The 12,555-nt window shown below is 52.8% G+C and overlaps 2 protein-coding genes across 2 annotated transcripts in view; both read right to left on the bottom strand.

Moving 5' to 3' along the window:
* Positions 1 to 5,638: 5,638 nt before the first annotated feature.
* Positions 5,639 to 7,231, bottom strand: LOC107296473 (avidin-like). The gene is made up of 4 exons (XM_015825827.1): positions 7,163 to 7,231; positions 6,758 to 6,982; positions 6,405 to 6,484; positions 5,639 to 5,672 (listed from the first exon to the last, which is right to left on the bottom strand). The coding sequence occupies exons 1-4, from the start codon at positions 7,229 to 7,231 to the stop codon at positions 5,639 to 5,641; spliced, it is 408 nt and encodes a 135-aa protein (XP_015681313.1).
* A 4,295-nt stretch (positions 7,232 to 11,526) lies between these two features.
* Positions 11,527 to 12,555, bottom strand: part of LOC107296472 (avidin-like) — a 1,635-nt gene continuing 606 nt past the window's right edge. Inside the window, exons 2-3 of the mRNA XM_015825826.1 lie at positions 12,281 to 12,398; positions 11,527 to 11,560 (exon numbers count right to left, since the gene is read on the bottom strand). Coding sequence (XP_015681312.1) covers positions 11,527 to 11,560; positions 12,281 to 12,398 — 152 coding nt within the window. The remainder of the gene's footprint in view (positions 11,561 to 12,280; positions 12,399 to 12,555) is intronic.

Below are 12,555 nucleotides of genomic sequence, written 5' to 3'. Positions count from 1 at the left end.
AGGAAAGAAGAGAAGGCCCAGGGAGGGAGGGAGGGAGAGGGCTGGGTCCCTCCCCTTCCCGCTCTGCTCCCTCTGCCCAGTCTGCCCCAGGAGAACCTGGCCAGAGGGCAGAGGCTAGATGGGGGGGGGAGCAAGCAGTCTGGTGTTCTTGGTGGCTCCTGGAACAAGGCCTGAGGAGAAATGGACACTCAAAGATCATTGGGTGCCTGCTGGGCAAGAAAGAAACAGCGGAGAGATCTTTCTACTTTTGGGGGTTGAGGGTGAGAAATATGAAGGAACCGATTCCTGGGACGTTTTGAGCAAGCGAGAGAAGAGGGTCAACCGAAAGGGGAAAATCCTTTAAAGCGAGGCTGCTGCGGATTCCGACGTTAAGAGGAGGGGAGGCTGAGACCCTCAACCGGCACACCTGATGGGGAGGGAATATCTCCGCTTTCTCACCTCCCGCTTCCAGGCCAACTTTCTTCAGGGGGGGCCCTTTGCATTCTGTTCTTCGCTCGCTCTGGGTTTTTTCGGAGAAATGGCCAGCCCCCCCCCCACGCCTCCTCTCCCAGGTGGACTGCAGTAACTGCGGAGGGAGTAACTCTCCACCTCTTGGCGTGGGGATTGGCTGCCCGAATGCGCGTTTAAATGTCCCAGGCAGCCAAATAGCCCTAGAAAAGTGTCCCTCCGTGAAACGCCCGGGAGGAAGGGGCCGGGTTGGAACGCTGGAGGACCAATGGCGGGAGAGGAGCGCTGGTGGAGAGCCAGCCGAGTAAGAGTGCCCGTGTTGGGTCAGCGGCGGTGGGCTTCCCGAAAAGTGCCCCCCACCCCTCCTTGCTGCCGAAGTGCTGCTCAGCGCTCGCAGAAGACCAGCGATTTCGTAGAGGCGTCCGCCCCTCGGGCGAGGATCCTGCCGCTCCCCGTCGAGGGCGGTGGGGGGAGCCGGTGCGAGCGGGGCTTTCTAAGGGGCGTCCCGCCTGGGATTGGCACGTTTAGATTCCTGGAGACCACCATGGCGATTGGCCTTGCAGCTCTGGGGCTCCTCGCTTTCCTACTCGGCTGCCCCGGAAAGTTTGCCGAACCCCAAAACTCGGAGCCAGCCGCCAAGGTCAGATGCTGGGTGGCGGACGGAGGGTCCCAGCCTCCCCCGGGAAAACCCCCCGCCACCAGCCTCTGCTCGGGTGGGCGCAGGAGCAGCTGGTGGGAGCCGGCGGGTTGCGCAGAGGGTGCCGCTTCCTCGGGGGTCTATCGCACCGGGTGCCCTGGCGCTGAGCGCCAGAGGCCCTGGGTCCCCGACGGACGGACGCCCAACGTTTCCTCCTCCCTGCTCGGCCGCGACTTCGGCAGCCTGCCGCCGGGGCTGGTGCTCTCGCTCGCTGCGCAGAGGACAGAGCGATCTGCCCACGGGGTGTCGTCCCGGACGTGGTCTGGCAGGCGCCTCGACCGACGGATTTTGGGATGGGCCGCCTTTGCCAGCCCCACGCGGCGTGGGCAGCCTTGGGGGTCGGGCACGTGGGAGCAGCGGGTGTTTTCAGATCCTCCGGAGAAAATGGAGCCAGAGTCTCTACCTGTTGGACAGCTGGGCTTGGCTAGCGCCATGACTCGTTTTCCTCCCCTTTCCCGCTCTCCTTTAGTCCTCCCTGATCAGCACCTGGAAGAATGATCTCAACTCCACCACGGAGACCAACAGCGTCAGTAACGCGGGGGTGTCCAGCGGCATCTACAAAACGGCAGTCTCGGCCTCCGACAATCCCATCCGGCCATCCCTGCTGCAGGTCATCCAGCACCAGGGTCCCTAGCCGGTCTTTGGCCTCACCATCATCTGGAACCTCTCTGGTAGAGCCACTCACTATTTGGTGTGGAAGCAAATAGAACGGGAGGGGGGAATCTAGTGGATCTCCCCTTCCTTAGATCTGCTTCTTTCACTGAATGTCCCCCCCCTTGCCCCCATTAGCTGGGGTTGGCAAAATTTTGGAGCCCACCAAACGTTCCCAACCTAAAGTAGCATCGGTGAGTTGGGGTCTTTATGGGAAATATATCCCACCCCTAATTGGTACAACTTTGACCTGCCACTATCGGATAGACAAGAAGGAAATGGAGCAGCTGAAGACAACGTGGCTACTGCACAGGGAGGTGGAATCCGCGGCAGACGATTGGGGGGTGCCCAGGTAAAGAAACACAGGGGCTGAACTGCTCTGCCCCCTAACTGGAAGGGCCCTGGGCACATCTTTTTTTCTCTTTCTTCCCCCCCCCTCCCAAAGTGGCTCTTGAAAGGACGCCCCAAACGGGTTTGCCTCTCTCGGGATGTTTCCGCACCCAGGGTTGAGCAGGGAGATGGTGGAGACTCCGGTTGTGCCACTTCTTCCACAAAGAAACACAGCTAAGCTTTTGGGGAGCTTCCCCAGGTCCTTCTCACTGACAAGTGTGGTTTGGGTGGCACCACCGCTGGCAACATTCAGAACTGGCATGATTTGCTCTACTCAAATCGGAGAGGAGTAGCCCAGCACAGCCCCCATATTTGTATGGGGTTAAGAGGCCACCCGGGTGCCTTCCCTGAGCGCAAGGCCTGCAGTTCTGCTGCTCCCCACCAAAGAGGCCACCTTCTCGGACACCTGGACGGAGCTGCTTCAAGGGAGGCCCCCAAAGACCGAGGAGAATTCGCCCAGCCTGCTCTGGGTCAGTGTCCTTTCCCTCATCAGAGGTGGCCTCCAATGCATGGCTGGGGACCTACCCGGCCCTCGCCATCCCCCCAGAACCAGAGCATCCATTTCCTTTGTCCTCTCTTTTCTTTGTCACGTGAAATGATGCTGGGTGATGATGTTCAGCCTGGGGAAGGGACACCAATCACGCCACTGTGAATTTTGACATTTCTGTCCCTCCTGCTTCATTGTAGGGTTGGCTCCAGCAAATTCTACCGCAGCAAGTGAGAGGGTGAAGAGAGCAAGGCTTCCCTGGTTTCTGCCTTGGGGGGGAAATGGGGGGGTGACCCTTCCAACCTCACCCATCAGATGCTCTTCTCCAATAAAATGTTTGCCTGAGCAGCCTCCGCCTCCCTGGTCTTTCAGAAGCTCCCTGGGTGCCAGTCTGCAGGTTTCCAGGAGAGGCTGGGTAGGACCCCCATCTGGAGGCGGGTGGGGGTCCCTCAAAGCTAGCTCTGGGGTAGAGTCTCTTTACACAGCCTTTGCCCTTGAAGACTTTGGGAACCTGCAGCCAATCCACTGAGGATCTGACCTATTAATTTATTAGGTAATTATTAAAGGATTTGGCAAATGAGCCATGAATTAGCTTCATCCAGACCTGATCCATCCTAATCACTTGGCCTAAGCTTTGCTGGATAGAGTCATTGTTAGAACCAGCAGTTAGCTGGAACCTATTTCGACACTTACCAGAAGAAGCCAAAGAGGTTAGCCACAAACTGTTCAGTTATAACAATTGGATTTCAATCAAGAATTTTNAAAGGATTTGGCAAATGAGCCATGAATTAGCTTCATCCAGACCTGATCCATCCTAATCACTTGGCCTAAGCTTTGCTGGATAGAGTCATTGTTAGAACCAGCAGTTAGCTGGAACCTATTTCGACACTTACCAGAAGAAGCCAAAGAGGTTAGCCACAAACTGTTCAGTTATAACAATTGGATTTCAATCAAGAATTTTACAAGTGAGGCCATTAGAGGAACAAGAAAAAGTAATGTGGTATTTTGGTTAAAGATCCAGAGGGGGAAAAAACTCCACCTTAGCATGTCAAAAAACAACCCCAGAAGTGGACAGCTTATTTTATTTTAATAACCTTTTATGCCACCCATCTCACTTATAAAGCAACTCTGGGTGGCTTACATTTTTGAAAAACAGCGCCATCTGTTGGATGTAAAAGCAACACACGCTTTTACCAGACAGCCACAGCCGGGTACAACTAGTTTAATTATAAATATGTCAAACAGCCGCAAGGACTAAAATGGAGCCCTGCAATTCCTTCAATCAGATCTGCAGCCTTTAATACTGGTGATTCTGCCCAGCTGGACTCTTGGAGAAGACCCAGGGAAGCAGCAGCTCTGCTCTTTGCCTCTTCCTTGTTCATCTCCAACCAGGGAACAGATCCGCTCCTTCCTTTCCCTTCCTTGGACCACTGATCCAGCCTAATGCCCCCCCCCCTTTTCTTTTCCTTTTATCTTCTCTTGTGAGCATCTCTTCCAGTTGTGCCTCAGATTACCCATTTGCTGGTGCACCTCCCTGGTGACAGAATGGGCTACAAGAGGAAACAGGAGGAAGAGCCTCAACTTAGATGAGGACCAGATGAAAAATAAAATGTGTCCGAAGCAGAAATGAAATTTGAGGAAGGGTCTCAGACCTAAGGACTTTCTTCCCTTTCAGGAAGATGAAGAGAGGGAGGTGGATTCAGCCTGGCAAGGTTCTGTTACTGTAACTTTGTAATAAAAGTAATGTAAGTCCTAAATACATCAGCATTTCATTATATTTCATCAATTGTTCCTGATCTGCTGAAGACAAATGCAGTTGGGTAACATCCCATAATAAGCATTGGAGGTGCACTTAGTGAAGCTTTGGAGTATCTGAGGAACTGCCTCACCCCAATCGGACTAGCTGGCCCCTCTCATTCCAGTGGAAGCAGCCTAATTTGGATCCCATTGGCCAAAGAATTTCTGCTGCTGGGCTCCAGGAGAAGAGCCTTTTCTGCTGTGCTCCCCCCAGAATATTCTGCCATCACAGGTGAGATTCCCCCCCCCTCAGAAACACAAGAAAACAATCCTGGCCTTCTGGAAGAGCCTGAAAACCTGGCTTTGCCAGTCAGCCTGGGGTCCTGACAGGGTAGGGTACCCTGGGGGTGTCTCATGGGGTAGAGAAGATTCTTGCCCCCAGAATGTCCATCACCTTGGTTCTTCACTTTCAATCTCTTTATTCTAATTTCATTTCTTTTTAGCACTTTTAAACTTTTATTACAATGTAAGCCACCCAGAGTTGCTGAATTAGTGAGATGGGTGGCTTAAAACCTATCAAATAAAATAAGCTCTCCACTTCTGGGGTTGTTTTTTGACATGCTAAGGTGGACCTTTTTGCCTCTGGACCTTTAAGGCTTAAGCAAAATACCACATTCCTTTTTCTTGTTCCTCTAATGGCCCCACTTGCAAAATTCTTGATTGCAAAGCCAATTATTATAACTGAACCGTTTGTGGCCAACCTCTTTGGCTTCTTCAGGTAAGTGTCAAAATAGGTTCTAGCTAACTGCTGGTTCTAACAATGACTCTATCCAGCAAAGCTTAGGCCAAGTGATTAGGATGGACCAGGTCTGGATGAAGCTAATTCATGGCTCATTTGCCAAATCCTTTAATAATTTCCTAATAAATTAATAGGTCAGATCCTCAGTGGATTGGCTGCAGGTTCCCAAAGTCTTCAAGGGCAAAGGCTGTGTAAAGAGACTCTACTCCAGAGCTAGCTTTGAGCCCCCCCTCCAGATGGGGGTCCTACCGGGCCTCTCCTGGAAACCTGCAGACTGGCACCCAGGGAGCTTCTGAAAGACCAAGGAGGCCGAGGCTGCTCAGGCAAACATTTTACTGGAGAAGAGCGTCTGATGGGTGAGGTTGGAAGGGTCACCCCCCCATTTCCCCCCCAAGGCAGAAACCAGGGAAGCCTTGCTCTCTTCACCCTCTCACTTGGTGCGGTAGAAGGTGCTGGAGCCAACCCTACAATGAAGCAGGAGGGACGGAAATGTCAAAATTCGCGGTGGCATGATTGATGTCCCTTCTCCAGGCTGAACATCATCACCCGCATCATTCCACGTGAGAAAGAAAAGGGGGGACAAAGGAAATGTTTGCTCTGGTTCTGGGGGATGGCGAGGGCCGGAGAGGTTCCCCAGCCACGCAATGCAGGCCACATCTGATGAGGGGAAGGACACTGACCCAGAGCAGGCTGGGCTAAGTCTCCTGGGTCTTTGGGGGCCTCCCTTGAAGCAGCTCTATCCAGGTAGCCGAGAAGGTGGCCTCTTTGGTGGGGAACAGCAGAACTGCAGGCCTTGCTCTCACTCAGGGAAGGCACCCAGGTGGCCTCTTTGCCCCATACAAATATGGGGGCTGGGCTACTGCTCTCCGATTTGAGTAGAGCAATTAGTGCCAACTCTGAGTGTTGCCAGCTGTGTTGCCACCCAAACCACACTTGTCAGTGAGAAGGACCTGGGGAAGCTCCTCAAAAGCTTTGCTGTGTTTCTTTGTGGAGTTAGTGGCAGAAAGGGAGTCTCCAGCCTCTCCCGCAGCAGCTGCTCAGCCCTGGGTGCAGAAACATCCCGAGAGAGGCAAACCCGTTTGGGGCATCCTTTCAAGAGCCACTTTGGGAGGGGGGAGGGAAGAGAGAGAAAAAGAGAGGTTCCCAGGGCCCTTTCAGTTAGGGGGCACAGCAGTTCAGCCCCTGCCTTTCCTTACCTGGTCGCCCCCCAATCGTCTGCTGCGGATTCCACCTCTGCACGCAGCAGCCAGGTTGTCTTCAGCTGCTCTTCTCCGTTCTTGGCCCTCAGATAATGGCCCGCAAAGGCAGAGGATTCTGAGGGAGGAGACTCACCGGCAGGTCAAAGTTGTTGTACCAATTGGGGGGGGATATATTTCCCATAAAGATCCCCACTCACCGATGCTACTTTACGTTGGGAAAGTTTTATGGGCTCCAAAATTTTGTCAACCTCAGCTAATGGTGGGGGGGGGGACATTCAGTGAAAGAATCTGCAAGAGGTAGATCTAAGGAAGGGGCGATCCCCTAGATTCCCTCCTCCCGTTCTATTTGCTTCCAAATAGTGAGTGGCTGTATAGTTGAAGTTCCAGTTGACGGTGAAGTCAAAGGTGGGCTGGGGACACTGGTGCTGGATGACCTGCAGCGGGGATGGCCGGATGGGATTGTCGGAGGCCGAGACTGCCGTTGTGTAGACGCCGCTGGACACCCCCGTGTTAGTGACGCTGTTGGTCTCCGTGGTGGAGTTGAGGTCATTCACCCATCTGCCGGTCAGGGAGCTCTAAAGGAGAGCGGGAGGGGGGAGGAAAACGGCTCACGGCGCTAGCCAAGCCCAGCTGTCCAACAGGTAGAGACTTTGGATGCATTTTCTCCGTGAGATCTGAAAACACCCGTTACTTCCACGTGCCCGACTCCCAGGCTGCCCACGCCAGGTGGGGCTGGCAAAGGCGGCGCATCGCACAGTCCGTCGGTCGAGGCGCCTGCCAGACCGCATCCGGGACGACACCCCGCGGGCGGATCGCTCTGCCATCTGCGCAGCGAGAGAGAGCAGCCGCCCCGGCGGCAGGTTGCCAAAAAAGCGGCCGAGCACGGAGGAGGAAACGCTGGGCGTCCCTCCGTCGGGCGGGAATCCCGCCCCTCCCCGTCGAGGGCGGTGGGGGGAGCCGGTGCGAGCGGGGCTTTATAAGAGGCGTCCCGCCTGGGATTGGCACATCTAGAATGCTGGAGACCACCATGGCGATTGGCCTTGCAGCTCTGGGGCTCTTCGCTTTCCTATTCGGCTGCCCCGGAAAGTTTGCCGAACCCCAAAACTCGGAGCGAACCGCCAAGGTCAGATGCGGGGTGGTGGACGGAGGGTCCCAGCCTCCACCGGGAAAATCCCCCGCCACCAGCCTCTGCTCGGGTGGGCGGCAGGAGCAGCTGGTGGGAGCCGGCGGGCTGCGCAGAGGGTGCCGCTTCCTCGGGGTTGATCGCACCGGGTGCCGTCGCGCTGAGAGCAAGAGGCCCTGGGTCCCCAACGGACGGACGTCCAGTGTTTCCTCCTCCGTGCTCGGCCGCGACTCCGGCAGCCTGCCGCCGGGGCTGGTGCTCTCGCTCGCTGCGCAGAGGACAGAGCGATCTGCCCACGGGGTGCCGTCCCGGACGCGGTCTGGCAGGCGCCTCGACCGACGGATTTTGGGATTGGCCGCCTTTGCCAGCTCCACGCGGCGTGGGCAGCCTTGGGGGTCGGGCACGTGGGAGCAGCGGGTGTTTTCAGATCCTCCGGACAAAATGGAGGCAGAGTCTCTACCTGTTGGACAGCTGGGCTTGGCTAGCGCCATGACTCGGTTTCCTCCCCTCTCCCGCTCTCCTTTAGTGCTCCCTGATTCGCACCTGGAAGAATGACCTCAACTCCACCACGAAGATCAACAGCGTCAGGAACACGGGGGTGTCCAGCGGCGTCTACAAAACGGCAGTCTCGGCCTCCGACAATCCCATCCGGCCATCCCTGCTGCAGGTCATCCAGCACCAGGGTCCCTAGCCGGTCTTTGGCCTCATCATCATCTGGAACCTCTCTNAAAGGATTTGGCAAATGAGCCATGAATTAGCTTCATCCAGACCTGATCCATCCTAATCACTTGGCCTAAGCTTTGCTGGATAGAGTCATTGTTAGAACCAGCAGTTAGCTGGAACCTATTTCGACACTTACCAGAAGAAGCCAAAGAGGTTAGCCACAAACTGTTCAGTTATAACAATTGGATTTCAATCAAGAATTTTGCAAGTGAGGCCATTAGAGGAACAAGAAAAAGTAATGTGGTATTTTGGTTAAAGATCCAGAGGGGGAAAAAACTCCACCTTAGCATGTCAAAAAACAACCCCAGAAGTGGACAGCTTATTTTATTTTAATAACCTTTTATGCCACCCATCTCACTTATAAAGCAACTCTGGGTGGCTTACATTTTAATAAAAGTTAAAAAGTGCTAAAAACAATTCAAACTAGAATTGAGAGATTAAAAGTTAAGAACCCAGGTGATGGACAGCCTGGGGGCAAGAATCTTCTCTACCCCATGAGACACCCCCAAGGTGCCCTACCCCGTCAGGACCTCAGGCTGAGCGGCTGAGCCAGGTTTTCAGGCTCTTCCAGAAGACCAGGTTTGTGTAAATGTGTGTGTGGGGGGGGTGGAATCTCACCTCTGGTTGTAGAATATTCTACAATGGGCTCTTCTCCTGGAGCCCAGCAGCAAAAATTCTTTGTCCAGTGGGATCCAAATTAGGCTGCTTCCACTGGAAGGAGAGGTGCCAAATAGTCCCATTGGGGAGAGGCAGTTCCTCAGATACTGCAAAGCTTCAAAAGTGCACCCCCAATGCTTATTATGGGATGTTACCCAGCTGCATTTGTCTTCAGCAGATCAGGAACAAGCGATGAAATATAATGACATTCTGATGTATTTAGGACTTACATTACTTTTATTACAAAGTTACAGTAACAGAACCTTGCAAGGCTGAATCCACCTCCTTCCTTAAATTTCATTTCTGCTTTGGACACATTTTATTTTTCATCTGATCGTTAACTAGGTTGAGGCTCTTCCTCCTGTTTCCTCTTGTAGCCCATTTGGTGCACCATGGAGGTGTACCAGCAAATGGGTAATCTGAGGCACAACTGGAAGAGATGCTCACAAGAGAAGATAAAAGCAAAGGAAAAGCGGGGGGGGGGGGGTAGCCTGGGTCAGTGGTCCAAGGAAGGGAAACGAAGGAGTGGATCTGTTCCCAAAAGGACCTGGTTTCCTCCACCAAATGAAGTTGTCAGCAAGAGAGAACCAGGATGCCCGGATATATGCCCCGCCCCCCAATCTATATAAATAAAAATGTAAATGTTCGTTTGTTCAAAATCTTAAATCTCCGAAAGTTCTTCACCAATTGCTTTGAAATTTTGACACAACGTTGCATTTGAATACGTGCGTGTTTCTATATACCTATATTATATAGATGTCACACCCGTGACAGGTAAAAACATGCTTTTTTTGAAAAACAGCGCCATCTGTTGGATGTAAAAGCAACACACGCTTTTACCAGACAGCCACAGCCGGGTACAACTAGTTTAATTATAAATATGTCAAACAGCCGCAAGGCCTAAAATGGAGCCCTGCAATTCCTTCAATCAGATCTGCAGCCTTTAATACTGGTGATTCTGCCCAGCTGGACTCTTGGGGGAGAAGACCCAGTGAAGCAGCAGTTCTGCTCTTTGCCTCTTCCTTGTTCATCTCCAACCAGGGAACAGATCCGCTCCTTCCTTTCCCTTCCTTGGACCACTGATCCAGCCTAACGCCCCCCACTTTTCTTTTCCTTTTATCTTCTCTTGTGAGCATCTCTTCCAGTTGTGCCTCAGTTTACCCATTTGCTGGTGCACCTCCCTGGTGACAGAATGGGCTACAAGAGGAAACAGGAGGAAGAGCCTCAACTTAGATGAGGACCAGATGAAAAATAAAATGTGTCCAAGGGAGAAATGAAATTTGAGGAAGGGTCTCAGACCTAATGACTTTCTTCCCTTTCAGGAAGATGAAGAGAGGGAGGTGGATTCAGCCTTGCAAGGTTCTGTTACTGTAACTTTGTAATAAAAGTAATGTAAGTCCTAAACATCAGCATTTCATTATATTTCATCAATTGTTCCTGATCTGCTGAAGACAAATGCAGTTGGGTAACATCCCATAATAAGCATTGGGGGGTGCACTTAGTGAAGCTTTGGAGTATCTGAGGAACTGCCTCACCCCAATGGGACTAGCTGGCCCCTCTCCTTCCAGTGGAAGCAGCCTAATTTGGATCCCGTTGGCCAAAGAATTTCTGCTGCTGGGCTCCAGGAGAAGAGCCTTTTCTGCTGTGCCCCCCCCCCAGAATATTCTGCCATCACAGGTGAGATTTCCCCCCCCCCTCAGAAACACAAGAAAACAATCCTGGCCTTCTGGAAGAGCCTGAAAACCTGGCTTTGCTACTCAGCCTGGGGCCCTGACAGGGTAGGGTACCCTGGGGGTGTCTCATGGGGTAGAGAAGATTCTTACCCCCAGAATGTCCATCACCTGGGTTCTTCACTTTCAATCTCTTTATTCTAATTTCATTTCTTTTTAGCACTTTTAATCTTTTATTACAATGTAAGCCACCCAGAGTTGCTGAATTAGTGAGATGGGTGGCTTAAAACCTATCAAATAAAATAAGTTCTCCACTTCTGGGGTTGTTTTTTGACATGCTAAGGTGGAGCTTTTTGCCTCTGGACCTTTAAGGCTTAAGCAAAATACCACATTACTTTTTCTTGTTCCTCTAATGGCCCCACTTGCAAAATTCTTGATTGCAAATCCAATTATTATAACTGAACCGTTTGTGGCCAACCTCTTTGGCTTCTTCAGGTAAGTGTCGAAATAGGTTCCAGCTAACTGCTGGTTCTAACAATGACTCTATCCAGCAAAGCTTAGGCCAAGTGATTAGGATGGATCAGGTCTGGATGAAGCTAATTCATGGCTCATTTGCCAAATCCTTTAATAATTTCATAATAAATTAATAGGTCAAATCCTCAGTGGATTGGCTGCAAGTTCCCAAAGTCCTCAAGGGCAAAGGCTGTGTAAAGAGACTCTACCCCAGAGCTAGCTTTGAGCCCCCCCTCCAGATGGGGGTCCTACCGGGCCTCTCCTGGAAACCTGCAGACTGGCACCCAGGGAGCTTCTGAAACACCAGGGAGGCCGAGGCTGCTCAGGCAAACATTTTATTGGAGAAGAGCGTCTGATGGGTGAGGTTGGAAGGGTCACCCCTCCATTTCCCCCCCAACGCAGAAACCAGGGAAGCCTTGCTCTCTTCACCCTCTCACTCGCTGCTGTAGAAGGTGCTGGAGTGAACCCTACAATGAAGCAGGAGGGACGGAAATGTCAAAATTCGCGGTGGCATGATTGATGTCCCTTCTCCAGGCTGAACATCATCACCCGCATCATTCCACGTGAGAAAGAAAAGGGGGGACAAAGGAAATGTTTGCTCTGGTTCTGGGGGATGGCGAGGGCCGGAGAGGTTCCCCAGCCACGCAATGCAGGCCACATCTGATGAGGGGAAGGACACTGACCCAGAGCAGGCTGGGCTAAGTCTCCAGGGTCTTTGGGGGCCTCCCTTGAAGCAGCTCCATCCAGGTAGCCGAGGGGAGAAGGGGAGCAGAAGAGCTGCAGGCCTTGTGCTCAGGGAAGGCACCCAGGTGGCCTCTTTGCCCCATACCAATATGGGGGCTGTGCTGGGCTCCTTCTCTCCGATTTGAGTAGAGCAATTAATGCCAAATCTGAGTGTTGCCCGCTGTGCTGCCACCCAAGCCACATTTGTCAGTGAGAACGACCTGGGGAAACTCCTCAAAAGCTTTGCTGTGTTTCTTTGTGGGGGGAGTGGAAGAAACGGAGTCTCCAGCCTCTCCCACAGGAGCTCCTCAGCCCTGGGTGCGGAAACATCCCCCAGAGAGGCAAACCCGTTTGGGGCGTCCTTTCAAGAGCCACTGAGGGGGGGGGGGAAGAGAGAAAAAGAAGAGGTGCCCAGGGCCCTTCCAGTTAGGGGGCACAGCAGTTCAGCCCCTGTTTTTCCTTACCTGGTCGCCCCCCAATCCTCTGCTGCGGATTCCACCTCTGCACGCAGCAGCCAGGTTGTCTCCAGCTGCTCCTCTCCGTTCTTGTCCCTCAGACACTGGCCCACAAAGACAGAGGATTCTGAGGGAGGAGACTCACCGGCAAGTCAAAGTTGTTGTACCAATTGGGGGGGGGATATATTTCCCATAAAGACCCCCACTCACCGATGCTACTTTACGTTGGGAAAGTTTTATGGGCTCCAAAATTTTGCCAACCTCAGCTAATGGGGGGGGGGGGG

The sequence above is a fragment of the Protobothrops mucrosquamatus genome, unplaced genomic scaffold (genome assembly GCF_001527695.2).
Source record: "Protobothrops mucrosquamatus isolate PMUCROS unplaced genomic scaffold, P.Mucros_1.0 scaffold2823, whole genome shotgun sequence".
NCBI lineage: Eukaryota > Metazoa > Chordata > Lepidosauria > Squamata > Viperidae > Protobothrops > Protobothrops mucrosquamatus.
The sequence above is the reverse complement of the archived record's forward strand: the minus strand, read 5'-3'. Positions and strand labels throughout refer to the sequence as shown.

Excerpts from the sequence above, each read along its gene's own strand:
- LOC107296473 (XM_015825827.1), bottom strand. The coding sequence starts at position 7,231 with ATGGCAGAGCGATCCGCCCGCGGGGTGTCGTCCCGGATGCGGTCTGGC. Across the intron at positions 6,983-7,162 it reads GGCGCCTCGACCGACGGACT|AGCTCCCTGACCGGCAGATG; the intron begins GTGCGATGCGCC and ends GCTCTCCTTTAG. Across the intron at positions 6,485-6,757 it reads CAGCCACTCACTATTTGGAA|AACGGAGAAGAGCAGCTGAA; the intron begins GCAAATAGAACG and ends CTGAGGGCCAAG.